This window comes from Leucoraja erinacea, chromosome 26, assembly GCF_028641065.1.
Source record: "Leucoraja erinacea ecotype New England chromosome 26, Leri_hhj_1, whole genome shotgun sequence".
In the NCBI taxonomy this organism is placed as follows: Eukaryota; Metazoa; Chordata; class Chondrichthyes; order Rajiformes; family Rajidae; genus Leucoraja; species Leucoraja erinaceus.
In genome coordinates this window covers 11505684-11528402 of record NC_073402.1, presented here as the reverse complement: position 1 = coordinate 11528402, position 22719 = coordinate 11505684, and the positions used below count along the sequence as shown (strand labels likewise).

The window sequence follows — 22719 nt, the reverse complement described above, 5'->3', positions numbered from 1 at the left end:
GGAATTACACTTCAGGGTCTTTACTCCTGGTCGATATGCTGTATATATCGAACCCAAGTATGAATATTGACTGCTAACTTCAAGTAAACCTTACTTTCCCTCTCTCTCCATCCCTCCCCTTCCCAGTTCTCCAACCAGTCTGACTGTCCCCGATTACATTTAATCTCTGTTTGCTTTGTTTTCACCTCCTCCTAGCTAACAACGATCTACATTTTCCTTGAACCTATACTCTTTTGATCTTATTTTCACACCTTATCGTTCCTTATCTCGGTGTCTCCATCTCCCCTGATTCTTGACTCAAAATGTCACCCATTCCTTCTATCCAGAGATGCTGCCTGTCCTGTGGAGTTACTCCAGCATTTTGTGTTCATCTTTGGTGTAAATCAGCATCTGCAGTTCCTTCCTACACAATATAAACACCTGGTCAATATATACACTGGGTAAATATACACATCCCAACAATATATGCATTTGACAAATATACTGTATACATCCAACCAATATGTGTTCCCCACCAATATAGGCAACCCACCAGTACATACACCCGACCAATATATTTACCACCAATATATACAAATCATCAATATATACCCCTCACTAACCTATACCCCCCACCAACATATACACACCACCAATATATAGACAATAGGTGCAGGAGTAGGCCATTTGGCCCTTCGAGCGAGCACCGCCATTCAATGTGATCATGGCTGATCATCCACAATCAGTACCCCGTTCCTGCCTTCTCCCCATATCCCCTGACTCTGCTATCTTTAAGAGCCCTATCTAGTTCTCTGTTGAAAATATCCAGAGAACCAGCCTCCACCGCCCTCTGAGGCAGAGAATTCCACACTCATCACTCTCTGTGAGAAAAGGTTTTTCCTCATCTCTGTTCTAAATGGCTGACCCCTTATTCTTAAACTGTGTGTGGCCCCTGGTTCTGGACTCCCCCAACATCGGGAACACGTTTCCCTGCCTCTAGCGTGTCCAAGCCCTTAATAATGTTATATGTTTCAATGAGATACCCTCTCATCCTTCTAAACTCCAGAGTGTACAAGCCCAGCCGCTCCATTCTCTCAGGGTCTCGACCCGAAACGTCGCCCATTCCTTCTCTCCACAGATGTCGCCTGTCCCGCTGAGCCACTCCAGCATCCCGTGTCTCATCCTCAATGTAGACCAGCATCTGCAGTTCCTTCCCTGCACATTCACGCTGCCCTGGTCTACCCCACAAGATGTCCCCAGCCGTGGTCTTGTACTCCAGAGAGACCCTTCCCCCGTCATCTAACCCGAGGGGTAAATGCATCTCACACGGGGGTCCCAAACGTTGACAGACACCAAAGTTACCCAATATCGAAGCCCTTCTTCCTCTCTCTCTCTCTATCTCTCTCTCTCTGTGAATCAAATGCTCATGAGCAACTTCAGATGGTGTTTCCATAGAGGACCAAAGTAAATAAAAACCCAGCGTGTGGTAGGTTGACAAAACCGATGTCCCAGAAAGAAATAATAGTATACAATTTTGTAAAGTCACTCTGCTTTAGGCTCCGTGTCGCACTCCTGGCCAGAGTGTAGAGTCTTCAGATGTCCACCAGGCTCGGAGGGAAGTCCGCTGTCGATGGTGGGAGGGCGGGGAGGGGGGGGAGAGAGGGACGTCAGTCGCTCACAAAGGTGTGGCATTGGGCATCGTGGTGCATGTAGTCTGATCCAGGCAGCTTGAAGCCGTGCTTGTCCACACACCAGCAGAGCCCACGCCTCTTCCCCTTCGACGGCTTGCACTGCTTGCGTTTGTAGAGGCCCTTGCGGTCGCAGTTGGGGATGTAGACCTCGTGGGGGCTGAGGTACGCCTCCTTCCGCAGGCTCTGCAGCACCACGTCCATCTGCCGGCGGCACGGACCCAGCTCAGCCTCGTGTTTGTAGGCCGACTGCAGCCGCTCCTGTGCCGTGTTCTCGGACGACGAGATGATCTTGGAGATGCGCAGGCTTTTCTCGCGGTCCTTCCTCAGCGCCTGCTCCTTGTGCGTGGAGATCCTCATGTGCTTCCTCGCCGGCGGCTTGTCCACCTAGCCGTCATCCATGCCCTCGGGTGCCGGCTCCTCAGTCTCGGGGGACCCCCCCTCTGGGGTGGTCGGCTGTGGTCGGCGCTGGGTCTTGGCCAGGCTACAGATGCCACGACCATGCAACAAGGCGTGTAGCGGCTTCTCCTCTCGGGGTTTGGGCAAACACTGCAGACCGGCGGCGCACACCTCGGTGTACACCCCACAACTAAGCCCCTGGTCCCGGGCACAAGTCAGGCAGCATCCGCACCTAGTGACAGGCGTGAGGCGGCCACCCGCACACAGATATCGCCTTATCATCACAAGGCGGGCAGTGGATGCGGGGACCGAGCGCTAAAGATCCGCTCCAGCAGCCGGCGGCCAGGGCCAGTAACACGGGCACACAACTCAACATGTCGATAGATTCTCCCACCCCCCTGTCAATAACTAACCCCCCCGACAAAAACTAACCCCCCTGCCACAAACTAACCCCCCTGCCACAAACTGCACCGCCTCTGCCAAAAACTAACCCCCTGCCAAAAACTAACCCTCTCTGCCACAAACTAACCCCCCCCCCCTGCCAAAAACTGCCCCCCTCTGCCACAAACTAGCCCCCTCTGTAACAAACTAACCCCCCGCTAAAAACGAATCCCCTCTTTCACAAACTAACCCCCCTGGCCAAAAACTGTCCCCCTCTGTCAAAAACTAACAACCCACTGCTACAAACAACCCCCCGGCTAAAAATCGCCCCCAAAACTCCCGGCCACGCAAAAACTAACAAACTTTCACAAAACTATGAAACTTTTCCCCTAAACTCCCGCAACGCAAAAATAAAACCGTTAAAAACACTTCCCCCCCTCTCTCCCCCCTGCGCCCCCCAAAAACTCCTGCAGTGCAAAAGTATCAAAGTTTTCCAGCTTTGAAATGAAGGAGTAAAAACTTCTCCGGACGGCGGTGGCGTTTCACAGTTTCCTGCTACAGACAGCGGACTAGACGGGGCAGAGACTCAAGTCCCACTACTCCTGAACAATACATTGGCATCTTCTCTGACATGCAATGTACCACCAGCCTTCAGCAGTGTGCTGGAAGTTGCATCTACTGCAGTTGGCACTGTGCTGCAGTTTGTTATGCTGCTGCCTCACAGTACCAGTTTCACATGTAATTCCAGCTTTGGGCGCTCTCTGGTGGGATTTGCTCGTTAGCTCTGGGACTGCATAGGACATTTACGGGGCCTCGGGTTTCCTGCCATTTCCAATGGATGTTAGCTTGATAAATATATTGGCTGCTGTAAATGTGTGTAGGATCTGGCGTGAATGAAGGGGGTAGAACATGTGAGGGAGAAGAGTCATAGCCATATAGCGCAGAAATGGCCCTTCAGCCCATTGCATCCATACCGACCTTTCATACTCTACATTAATCCCATTTTCCTGCACCTTCTATGCCTTGCCTATTTTTGTGTCTGTATAACTGCCCGTTAACATAGTGATTATTATCTGATGATTCCAACTCTGGCAGCGGGTTCTGGGTATCAACCACCCAGTGTAAAAAAACTTACCCCTCAGATCACCTTTAAAACTCCAGATCACCTCTCACCTTAAACCTGTACCCCTTTGTTTTTTAAACTCCTTGTATGGGAAAAAGATTCTTTATCAACTCTATCTAAGCCTCATGGATTAGTGGAGATTAGTGCTGGCTGGATGGTTAGTGTGGATTCTGTGGGCTGAAGGGCCTGATGGCAAAACCTGATATATTTCCCCAGCTGGAAGTTGCGTGCTCCAGAGGTGCTGGACCTTCTGTGCTTTCTGAGTTGAGTGTGCATTTTCTGGCACAGATTCCAGTGCACCAAACATATAATCTGTTCACCCATCTTCTGCGGTTTGGCCTGTTGAATTTTATATTTGAGATCCTGATCACATGTGTGTGTGGAACTAGTGTGTGAGCTCAACCACAGACAGGTTGGACTCTTGGATTACTCCTCTGTTGCCGTAGCTGGGGTTCCCCCCTCAACACCAGCGTTGAAATGCTTACAGTAACCAGAATCTAAGCTGGTGGTATCCAGTGGCAGTGTAGAAGTTTCAATCCAAAACCTATCCATGTTCTCCAGAGATACTGCCTAACCTGCTGAGTTACTCCAGTTTATACAGATGCATCAAAAGATTCAGTAGATAAAGTAGGAGTAGCATTTATTGTACCAGAATTTCACATCAAAGTAGGGAAGAGGATCAATAATGAAGTCTCAGTATACACAGGTGAAATGATTGCAATATTGTTAGCAGTACAGTGGGTCGAGGATACCAGGCCTTTAAGGACAGTTATTTGTTCAGATTCAAGTCTAGCAATAAAGAGTTTACAGCACAGCCATTCAGACAGTAGACCAGACATTTTGATTGAAATACAACAAACACTGTTCAGAATTCAAATGATGGGGCTTACAGTCATATTTTTATGGGTACCAACATATAGTGGCATTAGAGGAAACAAAATGGCAGATAAGGTAGCAAAAGAGGTAACAAAAATAAGTAAGATTGATTGAAGTATTAACATAGGTAAAACTGAAATCAAAGACATTATTAAGCAAAGACTGAAGGAAAGATGGCAAAAGCAATGAGAGGAAGAGCGGAAAGGACGGTGGTTCTAGAGTCCAGAGGAAAGTGGGAGAAATGCGATGTGCAGGAAAAAACAGAAAAGAGGAGACAGTAATTTCAAGAATCAGATTTGGACACACTGGTCTGAACAGTACACTTTTTTATAATAGGCAAGCTTAATACAGGCAGATGTGAATACTGTGGGCAAGAAGAGACAATAGAGCATGTCATTATACATTGTGAGGGGTATGAGGAAGAAAGAAGACAAATGAGTGAATGATTCAGAAAAGAAAAAGTACAATTTGATTTAATAAATATTTTACAAAAGAATTCATATAAGTGCTATCAAATCCTAATGCTTTTTCTCAGGGTAACCAATTTGTTTGGAAAGATATAGGTTATTAGTATATAAGTTATAATGTTATTTGATCCACACTCCATACCAGTTGTTGGCGGTAATGCACTAAAAAGTTGTTTGCAAACCGCCAAAAATAAAATACATAGAAGAAGTAGAAGAAGAGTTACTCCAGCACCTTTGTGTTCTTGTGTGTATCTAGCGGCAATATTTGCTAACCTTGGCTCTCCTTCCCATGCTCTACACCCTGAGGGTTGCACATCTTGGGTATCTGAGATAAAAGAGGAGCAGGGTCTGCATGTGAAAGGAGAGGGGAATATAACAGCATTTGTCTCTTCACAGTAACAAGAGATTGCAGGATGATGGAGAAGTGAAATGAAGCAGGAGCATTAGGAAAGTGGACACCCCATTACAATGTCCCTGAGAGCAATGCTGTTGGAAGGATTAGTATGTTCACCTGCGGCCTGAATCATAGCTTTCACCTGGAACCCAGTCGCTGGCTTAGTTACGGCTTCGGCCAGATCAGCACGCAAGGAAAATCTCCCACAGCAGTGGTGAGCCTCTAAAACCAGTCGGTTTTTTCAGGCCTTGGTGCAGTATCAGATGGAGAACATTCCTGATACAAATGCTCTCCTGTTCCAAAAATCTTACAGCTTCACAGTATTTGTAACGCAACAATGTCCCCCACCTCTCAAAACATGGAGGGGACATGTCCCCTCTGGCCCCCCTTGGTTTTCCGCCCCTGACGAGAATATCACTGACAGAACAAACAGTCTGGTAAAAAAATCAAAGTGGAAAATTATATCTGTGTAATTCATCCCTTTCAGGTTTATAAAATCTTTATAATTCATCTCCCTCGATGAGTGAACATTTATTTCACAAATGTTTGCAATGGTTTTATTGAATGTAATTGGTCACTTGTTGAAGGTTTGTTAGCATTTGGAGATCCTCTTTCAACCAGAAATCCGTGGAAACCAAAAACATTTAACAGAGATGAGGAGTCTGAAATAAAGGGAAAAAAACTCTCACGTACCTGCTCTTTTTCAGCTGGCGTAATGGTTATTGGAGGATTGATTTGTGGTTCAGCTTGTCAATAAAGGAGTGTGCTTTTGGTTCAGCACATCTTTCCTCAGGAGACTGACTCTCCCACCAGCTCTACAGTTGCTGGCTCAGCAGAGATTCAGAATTTACTCACTGTCTCAGTTTTCACATGATGGAGAGAGGGAGAGGCGTTAGAAACCTAACCCATTGTAACAGAGGGAAATCTGCTCTTCTTGTGTCCCTGAAATGATATACGCTTCCATTTGCCAGTTTGCTCTCATACCAGGTTACAATATGTCATGTGATCCTGACCTCAATGGTAAAGATGTTACCAGAGCGATTCTGAGCGTGGGAAATCGTGTCTCACAAATCTGAATTTCTCGAAGAGGATTGACGAGAGCAGGGCAGGGCCCTTGACAAGGCCCCACATGGTAAGCTTAGACCATGGGCCGAGGGGCTTTTTCATTTCATTTTGTGAACCAAATCACGCATCTACCTGTATTTATATTGAGTAAAAATATTATAGAAATCATACCTGAAACTCATCAAGACCAAAACCTGCACATAATTTAAAAATATGAGAAAAACCTCCAATTTTCCGAGTAGTAATTGTCCAATCAATGCACTGTGACATTGCATGAAACAGTTTGCAGCACAGAATTAGGCTCCCCATAGACTAATATGAGCATTGAGCACTAGATGGCGCTTACTTTTTTGATCTAATTTTCTAATCAGCTTAATTAATTTGTGTACAACTTTTGACCCTGACGAGTTATGAATTCCTTCTCAATTATAATTTATCTAAATCTGTGCCAAATTTCAAGTAGATACCAGACATGGGTCATGAAAGTTAAATTCTAGACACATTTTTGATGCTCGGCCCACACCCCAGCTGGAAGGTTACATCACAAATGTTAGAGCGGTTAGGCTTACAGCGCCAGCGGCCCGGGTTCGATCCTGACTATGGATGCTGTCTGTATGGAATTTGTACGTTCCCCCCATGACTTGTGTGGGATTTCACCAAGATCTTCAGTTTTCGTTTCCTCCCGCACTTCAAAAGACATACAGGTTTGTCGGTTAATTGGGTTGGTAAAAATCGTCCCTACTGTGTTAGTTTGTGGAGATCGCTGGGTAATGTGCACTCCGTGGGCTGAAGTCTCTGTTTCTGCACTGTATCTCTAAACGAAACTAAAAATGGGTTTCAGGGTGAGCAAAACAATTGGGTTTAAAATTGTCTCGGTGGTCGATGTCCAAGTGTGGTATTCGAAGAAAAAAAGATGCAAAGTGGTGGATTAATTCAGCGAGTCAAGGGTCCGTGTCCTACCAGCATGCGTTTGCATGTGTCTAGCGCGACCAAACGTGGTGGCTTGAGGCGTACAGCCTCGCGGGGCCGGTCCCACATCGATCGCCGGAGGCGTATGGAGTTGTGCGTGGCTGGTCCCGACATCACGCGGGGCTCCAAAAATCTTGCACTGTCCGAAAATCCTGCGCGCCAACGGCCTGTACGCAGCGCCTCGATGGGCGTACGCAGCGCCTTGACGTCGTACGCAGCATCTTGACATCATACGCAGCGTCTTGACGGCGTATGCCTAGATCGTGGCAGATGAGATTACAGATGAGATCGTTTACGTCACCGCCCGGCGTGCCGTTGCGTGATGACGTCACGGCCTGACGCCGTGCGACGTCCAAATTCAGTCATCCCGCTTCCAGCTCAGCTGATTGGTGAGTATGATGTCGGGACCAGCCCCGCACAACTCCATATGCCTCCGCGGTTCGAATTGGGACAGGCCCCACGAGGCTGTACGCCTCAAGCGACCACGTTTGGTCACGCTAGATGCATGCAAACGCATGCTGGTGGGACAGGCCCTTCAGGGAATATCTCTGGAGAACTTGGATAGGTGAAGTTTCAGGTCGGGTCCTTTTTGACCACCAGGGGTGCCGGGGGAAGATGGGTGCCCTGCCAGCAGTCTGTTCGTTTTTTCTTTCTTTTTGTTATTTTTAGTTTGTTAAAAGTTTTGTTTTAATGTTCTTTGGTATGTTTTATGTGGGGGAGGGGGAGGGGACCGGGAGAAACCTTTATTCAAGTTTCTTACCTTCCCGGAGATGTGATCAATTTTCGGATCACATTCTCCGGGCTCTGCGGCCTAATATCGATGGAGCTGGTGGCCTCCTAGGACTGTCGTGAGCCCCACCGCGGGGCGTGGACTTTAACATCAGAGCGGATCCCTTGCATCACAGATACATGGTTCTAATACCATATTGAGGATCTCAGGGAACCATGGTTGAGTAGGCCAATCGGGTACTACCAAAATACCAGACGCAGAGTCTAGCTATATTTTCCTTAATACCCGACTGATGAGGCAGAAAGGAGGGAATGCATAAATAAACAATTTCCCCCAATGCAGCGAAAATGCATCTGTCGCCGCTGCCCCAGGGTCTGGTTCCCAAGAAACATCGTTTGATAACCGGTGATTAAGTCTGGATGCGAATAGATCGATATCTGGTGTTCCATACCGTGCTGTAATATCAGCAAATACTTTTTTATTCAACATCCATTCGGGGTTTTCATTAAATTTGCGTGACCTGGCGTCTGCCACTAAATTTAGTTTACCTGGTAGGTAAGTAGCTGATATCCAAATATGTCTCTGGATACACCATTGTCAAATTGTATTAGCCAGATTGTCTCATGATGTTGATTTGTTTCCACCCATGTGGTTGAAATATGCTACCACGGTGGTATTGTCAATCTGTAGTCTAACATGCTGGTGATATAACCCAGAACAATATGACTTTAGGCCATGGAATGCACCCAACATTTCCAGGTAGTTTATGCCCAGTGTTTGTAATAATGATGCCATCTGTGCAGTCCATCTACCTCCACAGCTGGAGATGGAATTGGTGGCACCCCAACCAAGTGCACTGGCATCAGTTTGTAGCACCATAGAAGGGTTGCTGATAATGATTGGATTGAAGCAAAGCCGAATGTTATCTATCCACCATTTTAGTTCCATTATAGCTTTGATTGATAGCTTCATTGGTCTGTCAAAATGACCAGCATTAATTTTGAGTGCTCGTATTTTTGCTATATTGTTTTTCAAATAACTCTTTTGTGGCTGTAGATTTTGGTAAGTTTTGTAAATGGTTCCGACCATGTGTTCGTTGGCGAAGAAAAGCAAAGACAGCCCATTTTTGCCATTTGGCACTTTGTCCCACCAATTTGAAGGACTGTGGTCACTGTATGCACAATGTAAGCATCTTTTAAATATGCTTGCAAGCCTTTGGAAATAAGTCTACAAAGCCATTTTCACAAAGGTTTTGGCAAAGCCTCACCGAGAATGGAGAGGTTGAACTTCCCAGAGTCAATCGGTGTAAACCCCAGGGACTAACTCTGCAGAAGTTTTTCCTTCCATTATTTATTATGTAAAAGAATATGTGTGTTATGATTGTGTTTATAATTTGTTTGGTTGTTTTGTTGTTTGTCTTTTGCACAAAAGTCCGCGAGCATTGCCACTTTCATTTCACTGCACATCTCGTATGTATATGTGACAAATAAACTTGACTTGACTTGACTTGACTTGACATTTTAAAATGAATATATTGTACAAATGTATTCAATTTGGTCAAATCTATGATGATGCGACAACCCCCATCTTTTTTTGTTTTTTTTTAAAGAATGGACACTCTTTAGTGGCTGTTGGGATTTTTTGTTTGGCCAATTCCAAAGTTTAGCGCCACAATAAGTATGTCATTCTATGTTAGGGCTGTATGTATAAATTCAAGTGTCGGAAGTTAAAATATAAGTGTCGGTAGTTAACATATGCATCCAGAAAGAATTGTAATCTTCCCCCCAACCTCCATGCTCCCCGCAATTTGTAGGGAACCAGACCCACCTACCTCCATAGTTACTAGTGGCAGGTTTACTTATTTTTGTAAATCCTTTGTTGATGTTGAGGCACCAGTGTCTGGGTTTGTGGTTGGGTTGGTGTTGGAGGTTTGCGTATTTTCCAAAAAGGCCGGCTTGGGCCATGGCCTAAAAAAGACTCATGTTCGGTGTACCGGACCTTTGAGCTTTCACCAGTTTGTCTTGTTCTACTGGTGGGTGCGTAAGGGTGCTGTTTATGGCCGTAGTAGGTTTTTGATGAAGTCGCTTTTATGAGCCCCAGGGTTTTTGTCTCCTCATCGAGCTCCTTGACTTACTTCGATAGGTTACCTCCAAATAGTAAAATTGGTGGTTTTACGTTTCCAGGTTTTCACAGGCCTGCGAATTTCGGGTTTAAAGTAGGTCGGATGGCACTCTTCCTGATGCTGTTTATTTCATATTGTGTGTTGCAAAGCAGTGCCAGTGCATCCTGTTGGTCCTGCGACATGTCCTTCTCATCTACTGTGCGGGTGAAAGCTGTTATTCCCGCTGTTAGGAGCTTTAGTACCTTCTGGAGTTTGACATCCATGCCTCTAACTCCTGCTCCGATATGTTGCCATATGCAATTATTTACAACAGGAACATTCAGGGATATACAGTTACCCGGTGCCAAGTGTCTTGCCTTGGTATCCAATACAGCCTGTTCCTGTAGCTGGTTAAAGGACATATAATCTATACTGGCAGCTAGTTTTTGTTCCAGGTTTTAGCCAGTCTGGTCTGGCTGTATGAAGTTGGACACCATGTCCAGTAGATTTTCACATTCCTGCACCCCCTGCACACATGATTTCTCTTCTGCAAACCCCTCTTCAGGATCAGCCCAGAACTGTCCCCTCTGACGAGGGAGATGCACTGTGCAGCCCTACAAGAGGTGCTGCTGTGGGTTTTACATAGTGCCCACAGTGACTAGACTCCATCTCCCGGAGCCTGTCATGTTGGAGCAAGTGTTCCACACACCGCTCCATCCGGCTCCAGCGCTCACGGTCGCTGGCCGCTCGCGGCTGCTCTAAGTCGGACTCATCTGAGTCCACGACTTTGTTGGTTTTTTGTTTTGCCTTACCGCCCGGCCGCGGAGTGGATCTGGCCGGTGCGGAGGCGACATCGGGCACAGCTGTTCCCATTATAGGTGATTCATGTGCCGCTGCTGGCTGCCCGCAACTCCGCGGTCTTCCCCCACCAGCTTTGTCGCACCCCTCGTTGTTTTCTTCGACTTGTCCATTGACTCCCCACCTGTAAATCAGTATGGGAACAACACAAAAGACCGCAGAGTATCTCTTACCTGCAGGTTCCGGCTTTTACAACTGCCGCTGCGGGGGAACGTTGTTCCACCCCGCCTGACTGTTTCGCTATGCGTGTAGCGATATGACACGCATGCGTCCTGGTGGGGTTCTTCACGTAGTTACTCACGTGACTCCGAAGTAAAATTAATGGTTTAAAGGGCAGTGATGAAGACTGTCTAAAGTTATGATAGGACACAGACCAGTTTGGTAAGTGGGCAAGGAATTGGCTGTTGAAACTTAGCTCGAACAGCTAATATATTTTGGGAAGTTAATCTCAGACAGGTCATACACATTGAAAGGCTTGGTCCTGGGGAGTGTTTATGAACAGGCAGTGCTTGAGATTTGAGTATCTAATCCCATACAAGTGGCTAGGTAGGGGGACAGAGTGTGAAGAAGCCATAAGGTATGCTTGCTTTTATCCTCCGAGGCATTAGGATGCTACAGTTGTACAAATCATTGGCTAGGCGACACTTGAAATATTGTATGCATTTCTGGTCTCCCGGCGATAGGAAAGATATGATTAAGCGCGAGAGGGTGCAGAAAAGTTTCACAAGGATGTTGCCCGTACTGGAGAATTGAGTTCTAAGGAGAGACTCGAAAGGCTGTGGCTGTTTACTGTGGAGGCTGAGGGAATAACCTCATATAGGTTTATAAAATCATGAGGGGCACAAATAAAGTGAATGATCACAGTCTTTTTCATAGGGTAGGCTAGTCTAAAACTGGAGGACATGGTTTTAGGTGAGAAGGAAAAGATTTAAAGTGGATCTGAGGGGCAGGATTTTCACATAGTGGATACATTGAATTGGATATATTGAATGAGCTTCCAGATGAAGTGGTAGAGGGAGGTACAATAACAATATTTAAAAGATAGTTGGAGAGGGAGACGGATAGGAAAGATTTGGAGGGATATGGGTCAACCTCAGGCAAGTGGGATTAGTGTAGATAGGTATGGTTAACATGGACGAGTTGCACTGTAGGGTGTGTTTCCATACTGTACGGCTCTATGACTATGAATAATAAGTGAAGTTTCTCACTGCTTCAAGCCCTCTCCTGCCATGAATGATCAAGGTTATTCTTTTTTCATATTGTGTATTCTGAACTGACAAGTCTGCCCGAGTGATCCACCTCTACTGCAGGTCTGCTCATACTTTGATGTATAATGTATGAAGTGCTTAATGAATATGACTCAAGGCAAGAATCCATTACAGATTAGATCGATAATCTGGAAACTCCAAATGCTGCAATATGTAAGTCACTCTGATCCCTCTAGCCACGTCAATGTGTGAAAGGATCCGACAGAATTTCCCAATGGACCTCAGTTGTTATCAGAGTTCTCTTCAGTTTCTCCAGCAGATTTATTAGGAAAAAACAGACTTGAATTTAAATGGATCATATATATCATGGCATGAACAACTGCTTTTATGAAAACAGTGACTGTTCCCTGTTAAACATTGTCCACTATTTGCACATGGATGATGAACCTGTACCACTAGCCTTCTCTGTTCCACAACGCTCCCCAGGGCCCTGCTATTCACTGTGTAAATCCAGTGTAAATTACTTTTCAGAAATGCATCACTTGGCACTTGTCTGAGTTAAAGTCCAGCTGACATTCCTTTGCCCACTTTCTTAGTTGATCCATATCTTGTTGTACCTTAGACAACCTTCTTCACTGTCAATCTTGGTGTCATTCTCCAAAACCCACCTACATGATTCACGATTCATATATACAAATCGTAAAATATAGATGGCAAACAACAGTGGATCCAGTGTTAGCACACCATTGGTCTACAAAACTACCCTCCATAACCATCCTCAGATGCCTTCCACCATTTGGCTAGCTCACCCTGAATACCATATGGTCTAACATTCTAGACCAGCCTGCCATGTGGGACCTTGTCAAAGGACTTGCTTAAATTCATATAGTTAACGTCTACTAACTTGCCCTCGTCATCTTCTTGGTTACCACTTCAAAAATATCAATCAACTTTCTAAGACATGATTTCCCACAGACATAGCCATCTAGGTTGTTCCCAATCAGTCCTGGCCTTTCCAAATGCAGGCAAATCCATATCCTGTCTTATCAGAATCCTCTCCACGTACTTTCCCACACTGATGTTCGGCTCATTTACCTGTAATTCCCTGATTTGTCCTTGCTGCCCTTCTGAAATATTAGCAACCTTCCAGTCAGGCCCTGCGGATTTATCTACCTTCATGGGCCCCAAGACCACCAACAGCTATTTGGTTATGTTGATATATTTAATGACATTGCTGTTTTCTTCCCTGAACTCACTAGCTCTGTGTCCTTCAGTATAACACCTGATCCATCTTTCATTGGTCCACACATAGATGATTACAATCATCCTTAAGAGGATCTTCTCTATCCCTGGTTACCCTTTTTTCTTGATATATTTATATTCATCCGGATATATTGTGAAAACTCCACACAGACAGCACCAGAAGTGACGACTGAACCCAGATCTGTGGCGCTGTCTGTGAAGTTTCTGGTAGTTATGTCTTTCCATGAAAACAAACAAATTATTTAATTCCTCCACCATTTTTTAATTTCCCACGATAAATCCTCCTGCCTATCTGTCAGGGGCTCAAATTTTCCCTCACCAGTCTTTTTCTTCTTGTGCATTTATAGGTCTTACTTCTAAATATCTTTCTGGTCTACTCTCATTTTCTGAATTGCATTTCTGAGTTCCAACATCCTCGCAATCTTAGGCCCACTTCTACGCCTGACGACTTAGTCAACTACTTTCTTTGATTTAACACCATCTTTACTTTGGGGTGGTGCAGCAGTAGAGTTGCTGCCTTACAGTGCCAGAGACCCAGGTTTGATCCTCACTAAGGGTGCTGGCTGGATGGAGTTTGTATGTTCTGTGACCGCGTGGGTTTTCTCCGGGTGCTCTGGTTTCTTCTCACACTCCAAAGACGTGTAGATTTGTAGGTTAATTGACTTTGGTAAAATTGGCCCTAGTGTATTGGGAGATCGCTTGTTTCTGTGCTGTATCTCTAACGTCTAAAGTTGTTACTTTCTCTTCTCAAACAATTTTCCTCAGGCCTTCTTGAGTCTTCCTCTTGAGTATCTCAGAGGAAAACATTACTATTGCAATTATTTTTTTTCTTTGACATTTGACATTTTTAACTGCTAGCCATTGTCCAATGTTATATCTTTCAAGGTTCCACTGCTTCTCATATCTTGCTGAGACCTTTTTTAGATTGAACTGCATAACTTTCTCTCTGAGTCAAATTTTGTCATGTTATTGTCACTCTTTCCATTCCTTGGCAGCCAGATTCTCAATTCAACCATTCTTATGGCAGTGATTCCCCAACTGGTGACTCAAGGTACAGATCCAGAAAAAGCATATCCATTCGTTCATCTTCCTCCTTATTGTAAGAGTGAACTTCTTACAACCAGCTGAAAGTACAACACTTGACTTAACTTCCGGCCCGAAAATTGACACATCTGGAAAAGCATATGTTTCTTGTTAATGCCGAGAATATTTACTTTCTTTCTGTCACTAATGGTCAATAAATTTACGTGATGAAGGATCTTTGACCTGAAATGATTTCTCTTCCCACAGATGCGACCTGTTCTATTGATTATTGACACATTTTGTTTATATTTTGTTTTCCAACATCTGCAGTTTTTTTTAATTTTCAGTCAATTTATCTTAATCATTACCTGTTTAGCTCTCTACTTGTCAAACTATTCAGCTCTCGAGGCTTTTAACTGCTGATATTGGCACTAGTTTTCATTGCAAACAGCAACCACTTGACTTCAATTAAACCCTCAATGAACAAGCCAAGTACACTTCATTAAATCAACTTCAAATGCTGAAATATTTTGATAGGTCCTAATTAAGAATTAGATAAGCTTAATGTGTATATTCTGTCTGTTAATTAAGTAACGTGACAAGCCTCCTGTGGCATCAGAATGCAAAAATACATTTTTACATTCCTTTGGCATCTGGAGATAGCATGAGTAACATCTGGCAAGACAAATCCTGAAAGTGGCTCTGGAGGAGAGTGGCACTGGACCCATCAGATGACCAGTGAAGGGGACTCGGGGTGAGGGACATCTCAGGTGAGGGGAAGGGAGTGACTCCGGGTGAGGTGTGGAGGAGTTTCCTCAGGGAGAAGGAGGTCCCTCAGGATGAGGAAAGGGATATAGGAGATCTCTCAGGGAGGGGGCAACAGAGGTTCCTCAGGGTGTGAGGGGGAGATCCCTCGGGAAAGGGGGATGGGTGGACAATCTATAGGTTGAGAGGGGAGGAAGGTCCCTGAGGTTGGGGATGGGAGGAAAATCCCACAGATTGAGGTTTGGGGAGGGAATTAAATATAAAACTTAAAATGTAAACTAAATCCATACAAAGATCTGCAGACACATGTTCGCACATCTTTACATACGTGTTCAGTTACATCAATGTACATATCTACACCCACATATGCACACGCACGCCACGCCTACATAGTGATCATGCATCACATTGCATTTATATTGATTCTCACAATGATCATTCTAGGAAAAGCCATTGAACAAGTGCTCTGCAGTAACTTGACTATAAATCTAATTATTTGTAACAAGTGGGATTGGGGTTTAGGTTTATGATTGTCACATGCACTAAGGTACAGAGAAAAGCTTTGTTTTGTATGCTATCCAATTAGATCAGGTGATACAATCAAGTCAAACTTGTACATTAGATAGAGCAAAAGGGAAGATGCAAAGTGCAAAATATATTATAGTTCTCAGCATTGCAGGATATTAGATCCATGGACAAAGTCCAATGTCCAGAATGGGTAAAAGTGAATTGCACAGTACCCCAGTAGGACCATTCAGAAGCCAGTATCCTGTACCTGCCTTCTCTCCATACCCCCTGATCACTTTAGATGTGGCCCTTGTGGCTAAAGGGATCAAGGGGTATGGAGAGAAGGCAGGTACAGGATACTGCGTGTAAACAGTACACGCAGACAATATATAATAAACAAAAATATTCAACAAATTCAGAACCAATGTAAGTGCAAAAAACCTGTCTTTAGTGCAACCAAAGACAATCCATGGACGTTAATAATTGAGGTGAATATTGTGTGGTGTTCCAGAAGCTGATGGTTATTGCGAAGTAGCTGGTCTTGACCCTGGTGACCGTTGTTGGTGGTAATGTGGGAGATGGCTGACTGCAGAATAAACAGCAGCCATGTAAAAGCCATGTAAAATGCTGGAAGAACACAATGAATCAGGCAGTATCTATGGAGGGAAATGGACAGATCATGTTTCACATCAGAAGAAGGGTCTCGACCTGTTCATTTCCCTCCACAGATGCTGCCTGACCTGCTGAGTTCCTCCAGCTGTATGATTTTTGCTCAAGGTTCCAGCTTCTGCAGTCTCGTATAATGTCTGCAGTCTGCAGTCTAACATAAAAGCTAATCAAGCCTCAGCAGAGCACACATTTCTACATACCTCAAACATATCACTGAAATAACATGGACATACCTTGTGCTCACATACTCAGAGTTATGCAAACACCATCCTTCACAATGCTTAATGTCAAATGTACATGTATAGCACAGGACTGAAAGTAAGCATGCATGTACAGCAGGCAGTGAAGAAAGCCAATATAACAAGAGGACTTTATAACAAGAGGAATCAAATATAGGAGCAAAGAGGTCCTTCTGCTGTTGTACAGAACCCTAGTGAGACTACACCTGGAGTATTGTGTGCAGTTTTGGTCTCCTAATTTGAGGAAGGAATTTCTTGCTATTGAGGGAGTGCAGCGTAGGTTTGCAAGGTTAATTCCCGGGATGGCGGGACTATCATAGGCCGAGAGAATGGAGCAGCTGGGCTTGTGCACTCTGGAGTTTAGAAGGATGAGAGGGCATCGCATTGAAACATACAGGATTATTAAGGGTTTAGACACGCTAGAGGCAGGAAACATGGTCCCGATGTTGGGGGAGACCAGAACCAGAGGCCACAGTTTAAGAATAAGGAGTAAGCCATTTAGAACGGAGACGAAGAAACATTTTTTCTCACAGACAGTGGTGAGTCTGTGGAATTCTCCGCCTCGGTGTGCGGTGGAGACAGGCTCTCTGGATGCTTTCAAGAGAGAGCTAGATAGGGCTCTTAAAAATAGCGGAGTCACGGGATATGGGGAGAAGGCAAGAACGGGGTACTGATTGGGGATGATCAGCCATGATCACATTGAATGGCGGTGCTGGCTCGAAGGGCCAAATGGCCTACTCCTGCACCTATTGTCTAGTGACTATTGACTGCATGCCTCCACATATATACAACACTCAGACACATTCAAGTGAAAGTAATACTATGAAGGACACATATTTAATTTTGTAAACGGGTTTAATATGTGTTATGCTTCTGGGTGGGGGTTGCCTGGAGAATTGTAGCAATGGTAGCATTTTCAGCCATGGTATGTCAATGAAGATCCTGCTTATGGGAGGATTACAAATTCTATAGTGACCCAAGTGATTGTATTTTGTTATATTGCACAAGGCAGCGATGTAATTGCATTTCAATTCACAGCCAAGAATCATGTATAATTAATTGAGAACGTTAAGTCTTAAAATACTAGCTGGAATCTGCAATGCTATACTGAGCTGCAGTTGGCTGATCCTGTCAACAACAGTTTTCCTTACAATAGATAACATCTGAGATGATCATTCTCTCCACATCAGTAGGAAAACATAGTAACTCTGCAGATGAATGATGTCTCACATTACAGCTATATGCTGCAGTGATAAATTAACACTGCCTTTGTACCTTCTGGAATGCAATGAAGTTTTTGTGCTTCTCAGATGATGATTGATGTGATTAGTCGAGATTGGAAAACATCCTTTCTCAGGCACTCTCCACTTTGATCAGGCCGTTCAAGGACAGAACATTCAACATTGCAAAAACATTTGAAACAGCATTCTAGTATTAAACATAGAAGCATAGAAAATAGGTGCAGGAGTAGGCCATTCGGCCATTCGAGCCTGCACCACCATTCAATATGATCATGGCTGATCATCCAACTCAGTATCCTGTTCCTGCCTTCTCTCCATACCCCCTGATCCCTTTAGCCACAATGAGCATTTGAATTGCCGCAATATCAAAAACCTTGGACCGAGTGCTGGTGGATGCCATTAGTGTAGATGGGTACTTGATAGACAGTGTAGAGATGGTGGGCTGAAGAGTCTATTTCTGTACTGTGTTACACATTGACTCTAATCTTGCCCCACACATCTCCTTTAAACATTGCCCCTTTTACCATAAAGCTATGCTCTTTAGTCTTTGACATTTCCATCCTGGGATAAAGATTCTGACTGAACCCTATCCATGCTGCTCCTTAACTAACGTCAACATCCAGGAGTTACCACTGACCGGAAATTCCACTGCCTTGGTCACTTAAATAAATATAGGAGCTATTTTGTGAATATATCGTGGCCCACAACACCCCAATCAGGTCTGAGGCCTGATTGAATGCTCATCACCTTCCTAGATGAGTGCAGGTCCAAACTCTGTACATCTTGCTGTTAAGCGTCTTGCCAATAGGTATATGCTTTATCCTTGCTAATTCCTTCCTTTCAACACTTCCTAAGAAGCAATTATCTGATCCCTTGGCACAGTTCCCAAGGTTTGCAATCTGCATCAGTTTCTAATGGCTTTAATTGCCTCAGTGCATGCTGAAATTAGCATCTTTACAGTAAGCTCCACTTTCCCTTAACTTAATGATGGCATAACGATAAGCTGACAAGAAGTTAACACACACACACATTAACCAGTGCATTGGTAACATCACACAGAAGAAATTAAATCACTAATGTGGAGCTTTGAGTCCAGTTGGAATACTCAGTTAATCGGCTTTCAGCTGACCTGCATTTCTAGCCATGATTACATTTTATTCTTCCTGTGCTGAGTTAGCTGGAGTGAGAGAACTGGATGATTTTGTTGCATACCAAATATTTTGGAAGCTACGGGGGATTTGGAGCTGAGGGAATTTGACCAAAGTCGAACAAGGGCAGGACCTACACAGTAGGTGGGCGGCGAGACTCACGTCGCAGCGGCCTCTGCAGTCCGTCTGTCTTTTTTATTATTTTCTGTCTCGTTTCAATGTAGTTTTTATTTTATTTGTTTTGACGGGGTATGTGTGTGTGTGTGGGGGGGGGGGCAGTGGGGAAACTTTACATCACCGCCCCGCATGGCTTGGAATGGCTGCGGGACTTTGCTAGCACCCGCTGGGGGCTCCAACAACAAGACCCGGAGCGTGGCCTTGCATCACCCAGCGTGGCGTTAATGGCCGCGGGTCAATTACCATCGCCCGCCGGGGGCTTTGACTCTGACATCAGGGGGGGGGGGGGGGGGGGAGGGGAGTGCAGGGGACAGATACATTTTTTGCCTTCCATCACAGCGAGGAGGGGATGCGCTGTGATGGATGTCTGTGTAAATTGTGTTGTGTCTTGGGTCTTTTTCTTTTTGTATGTATGACTGCAGAAACAACATTTCATTTGGACCTCAACGAGGTTCAAATGACAAATAAAATTGTATTGTTGTATTGTAAATGGTCAGCCTCTGGGTAGTGTTGTGGAGCAGAGGGTGTAGGAGTTAGGGTTAGGCGCATGGTTCCTTGAAGGTCGAGTCGCAGATAGATAAGGTGGTCAAAAAGGCTTTTGGCACTTTGGCCACCATCAGCCAGAGTATTGAGTATAGAAGTTGGGAGGTCATGTTGCAGTTGTATAAGATGTTGATGAGACGGCATTTAAAATATTGTATTCCGTTCTGGGTTCCATGTTATAGGAAAGATATTGTCAAGCTTGAAAGGGGTCAGAAAATATTTACGAGGAAGTTGCTAGGAGTAAAGAGTGTGAGCTATAGGGTTGAGTAGGCTGGGTCTCTATTCCATGGAGTGCAGGAGGATGAGGGGAGATCTTATAGTATACAAAATCATGGGAGGAATAGATTGGGTAGATGCACAGAGTATTTTGCCCGGAGTATGGGAATCAAGCACCAGAGGACATAGGTTTAAGGTGAAGGGAAAAAGATTTATTAGGAATCCGAGAGGTAACGTTTTTACACAAAGGGTGGTGTGTGTATGTAACAAGCTGACAGAGGAGGTAGTTGAGGCTGGGGCTATCCCATAATTTAAGAAACAATTAGACAGGTACATGGATAGGACAGGTTTGGAGGGATATGGACCAAGCGTAGGCAAGTGTAGCTGGGACATTGTTGCCCGGTGTGGGCGAGTTTGGTCGAAGGGCCTGTTTCCACACTGTATTACTCTATGACTAGTTCTTGTTTGAGTTATACCTTCCACAACCTCGTATCACACTTGGTTCTTGATTAAACTGGGGTGGGATGTCAGCAGTCAACAGCCCCTCCCACACTCCTCCAACCCCATCAACTCCTCTGGGCCTCTGCATCCATGTGTTTGATTGGTGCACCAGGAGGAGGCCCCCACTACCTTGCACCCTCTGTAAATGTGGTTGTATAATATTTGATCAAGAGACAGCCAACACTTGCACCCTCTGTAAATCTGCTCCCCACAATATTTAATCAAGTGTCACCTACAACCTTGCACTCTCTGTTAATCTGGTTACACAATATTTGATCAAGAGGCAGATCATTATTCAATGCTGTGCATACAACAACACTCATTATCCAACTGTCCCACTCAATACAAGGTGACAATATATTTTATTGCACGCTTCTGCATTTTATCTGAAAAATGAGAAATGAGAAATATAAGGAGTTGGTCATCCAGCCCCTGGCCTCTGCTTGTCATTCAATAATAACATGGCTGATCTTATATTTGTGTGATTTTCCAGTGCCCACTCCACATCGCTCTATTCCTGTAAAGTGCAAACTGGTGTGGTTTGTCCCATGGGGTGGGTTAGCCGTGCTTGTTGATTGTCTATCATTGCGCTCAACCCAGACGTGAAAATAATTGCAGAGAATTACAGTGAATTTCACTATCCATAGTAGTTTGTTGGTGAGGTAGGGTTGTGCTCAGGGTTGTAGCCAAAGATTATAGAGCAGAGCAAGATGCGCCACGCTGCGAAAAAAAGCGTAGTATGACATGGGTATGACACAACGCCATTTTATTGAGCAGCAATTTACAATAATATTAATAAAATTTACAATAATATTAATTAAATATGTGAAGTGATCGATTATATATAACACACTTTTCCCTACAACACTGATTACACCAAAGATGACAGAGCAGATCAATCTTTGGAACGGTTTACACCAAAGATACTAGAGGAGCATTGCCCGCTGCTTCGGGAGCGGAGACCGCGGGCAGACGCTTGAGGCTCTCCCGCCGGCCGCCTTCATCTGGTATTGGGGGGGACCGAGAATCAGTCCTGGATCAACTCAGGAGTGCAGGAAACGTCCCCTTCCCCTAAAGATACTAGAGGAGCCTCTAGTATCTTTGCTTTTCCCTGCGACCTGATGTAAGAGCAGATTGTATAACTGTGGAGTCCATCCCCGCTACCAAAGATGTCGCGTTTGGCATAAACAAATGGCGGCCGTGACGTTCCATTACGTACTACACGTCAGCCCATTGGATTTCGGAGGAGTGGTCTATCTTGCTCTGGTCTATAATCTTTGGTTGTAGCTGTGTGGTTCAAGAGCCTGATGGTTGAAGGGAAGAAGCTGTTCTTGCATCTGGAGATATCGTGGCTCCTGCACCCACTTCCCAATGTCACAGCGAGATGGCCAGAATGGTGTAGGCCTTTGATGAAGTAGGCTGCCTTTTTGAGGCAGCACCTCCTATAAATCTCTTTGATGGTAGGGAGATCAGTACCCGTAATGGATCAGGCAGTTTCTACAGCCTCCTTTGCTCCTGGGCGTTTGATTAGCTGAAACAGGCCATGGCGCAACCAATCAGTATGTTCTCTTCCGTACACCAGTAGAACATTGATAGAATATTCGGTGATATGCTGAACCTCCTCAAACTTCAGAGGAAGTAGAGACGTTGATCATATTTCTTTATGATTGTCCCCTCCTCACCACATCACAACCACCACTCTGCCATGGGTCCCACTGTCCTTTCCTCTCCCTCCCACAGCCGCCACACTCACAATGAGCAGTCAGGCCCAGTCCCGGGTTCCCACCTGCCAAAGGTGTCTGTGTCAATGACTGTCAAAGACACTCGTAGTTGTGTAATAAAAAAACTAAACTGAATTAAAAACACTAAACATGTCCACATTCATTTCAATTCTGAACATTGAAACTGACAATTAATAAGAAATGATGGGCTTTTGGAAACTGTCAAGACAATCTCTTGGGGGAGGGGGGGTGGCTAGGCTCCTGTTGTGAACCAGCAGCTGCAGTACCTTCAGGACTGTTGAGAGATAAACAACCTGCAGGAACGTATATTCACTTGTAACATGGGATGCAATGGAAACAGGTTTTGTATTAAGGAAAATGTTGATAAGTGTGATATTCAATGAATACAACCCCATATAATGCAAGGGTTGCCTGTAATTGCTAAAGGCAACACAAGTAGATATAGTG

At 44.8% G+C, this 22719-nt stretch overlaps 1 protein-coding gene across 1 annotated transcript; it reads right to left on the bottom strand.

Moving 5' to 3' along the window:
* Positions 1 to 1646: 1646 nt before the first annotated feature.
* On the bottom strand, positions 1647 to 6964 carry LOC129709573 (insulin-like growth factor-binding protein 5; the record flags this gene model as incomplete). Its single annotated transcript, XM_055656022.1, is given in 2 exon segments — positions 1647 to 2298; positions 6954 to 6964. Coding segments are annotated over 2 exon segments (663 nt in total), but the record flags the coding sequence as incomplete, so codon positions are not given.
* Positions 6965 to 22719: the final 15755 nt, after the last annotated feature.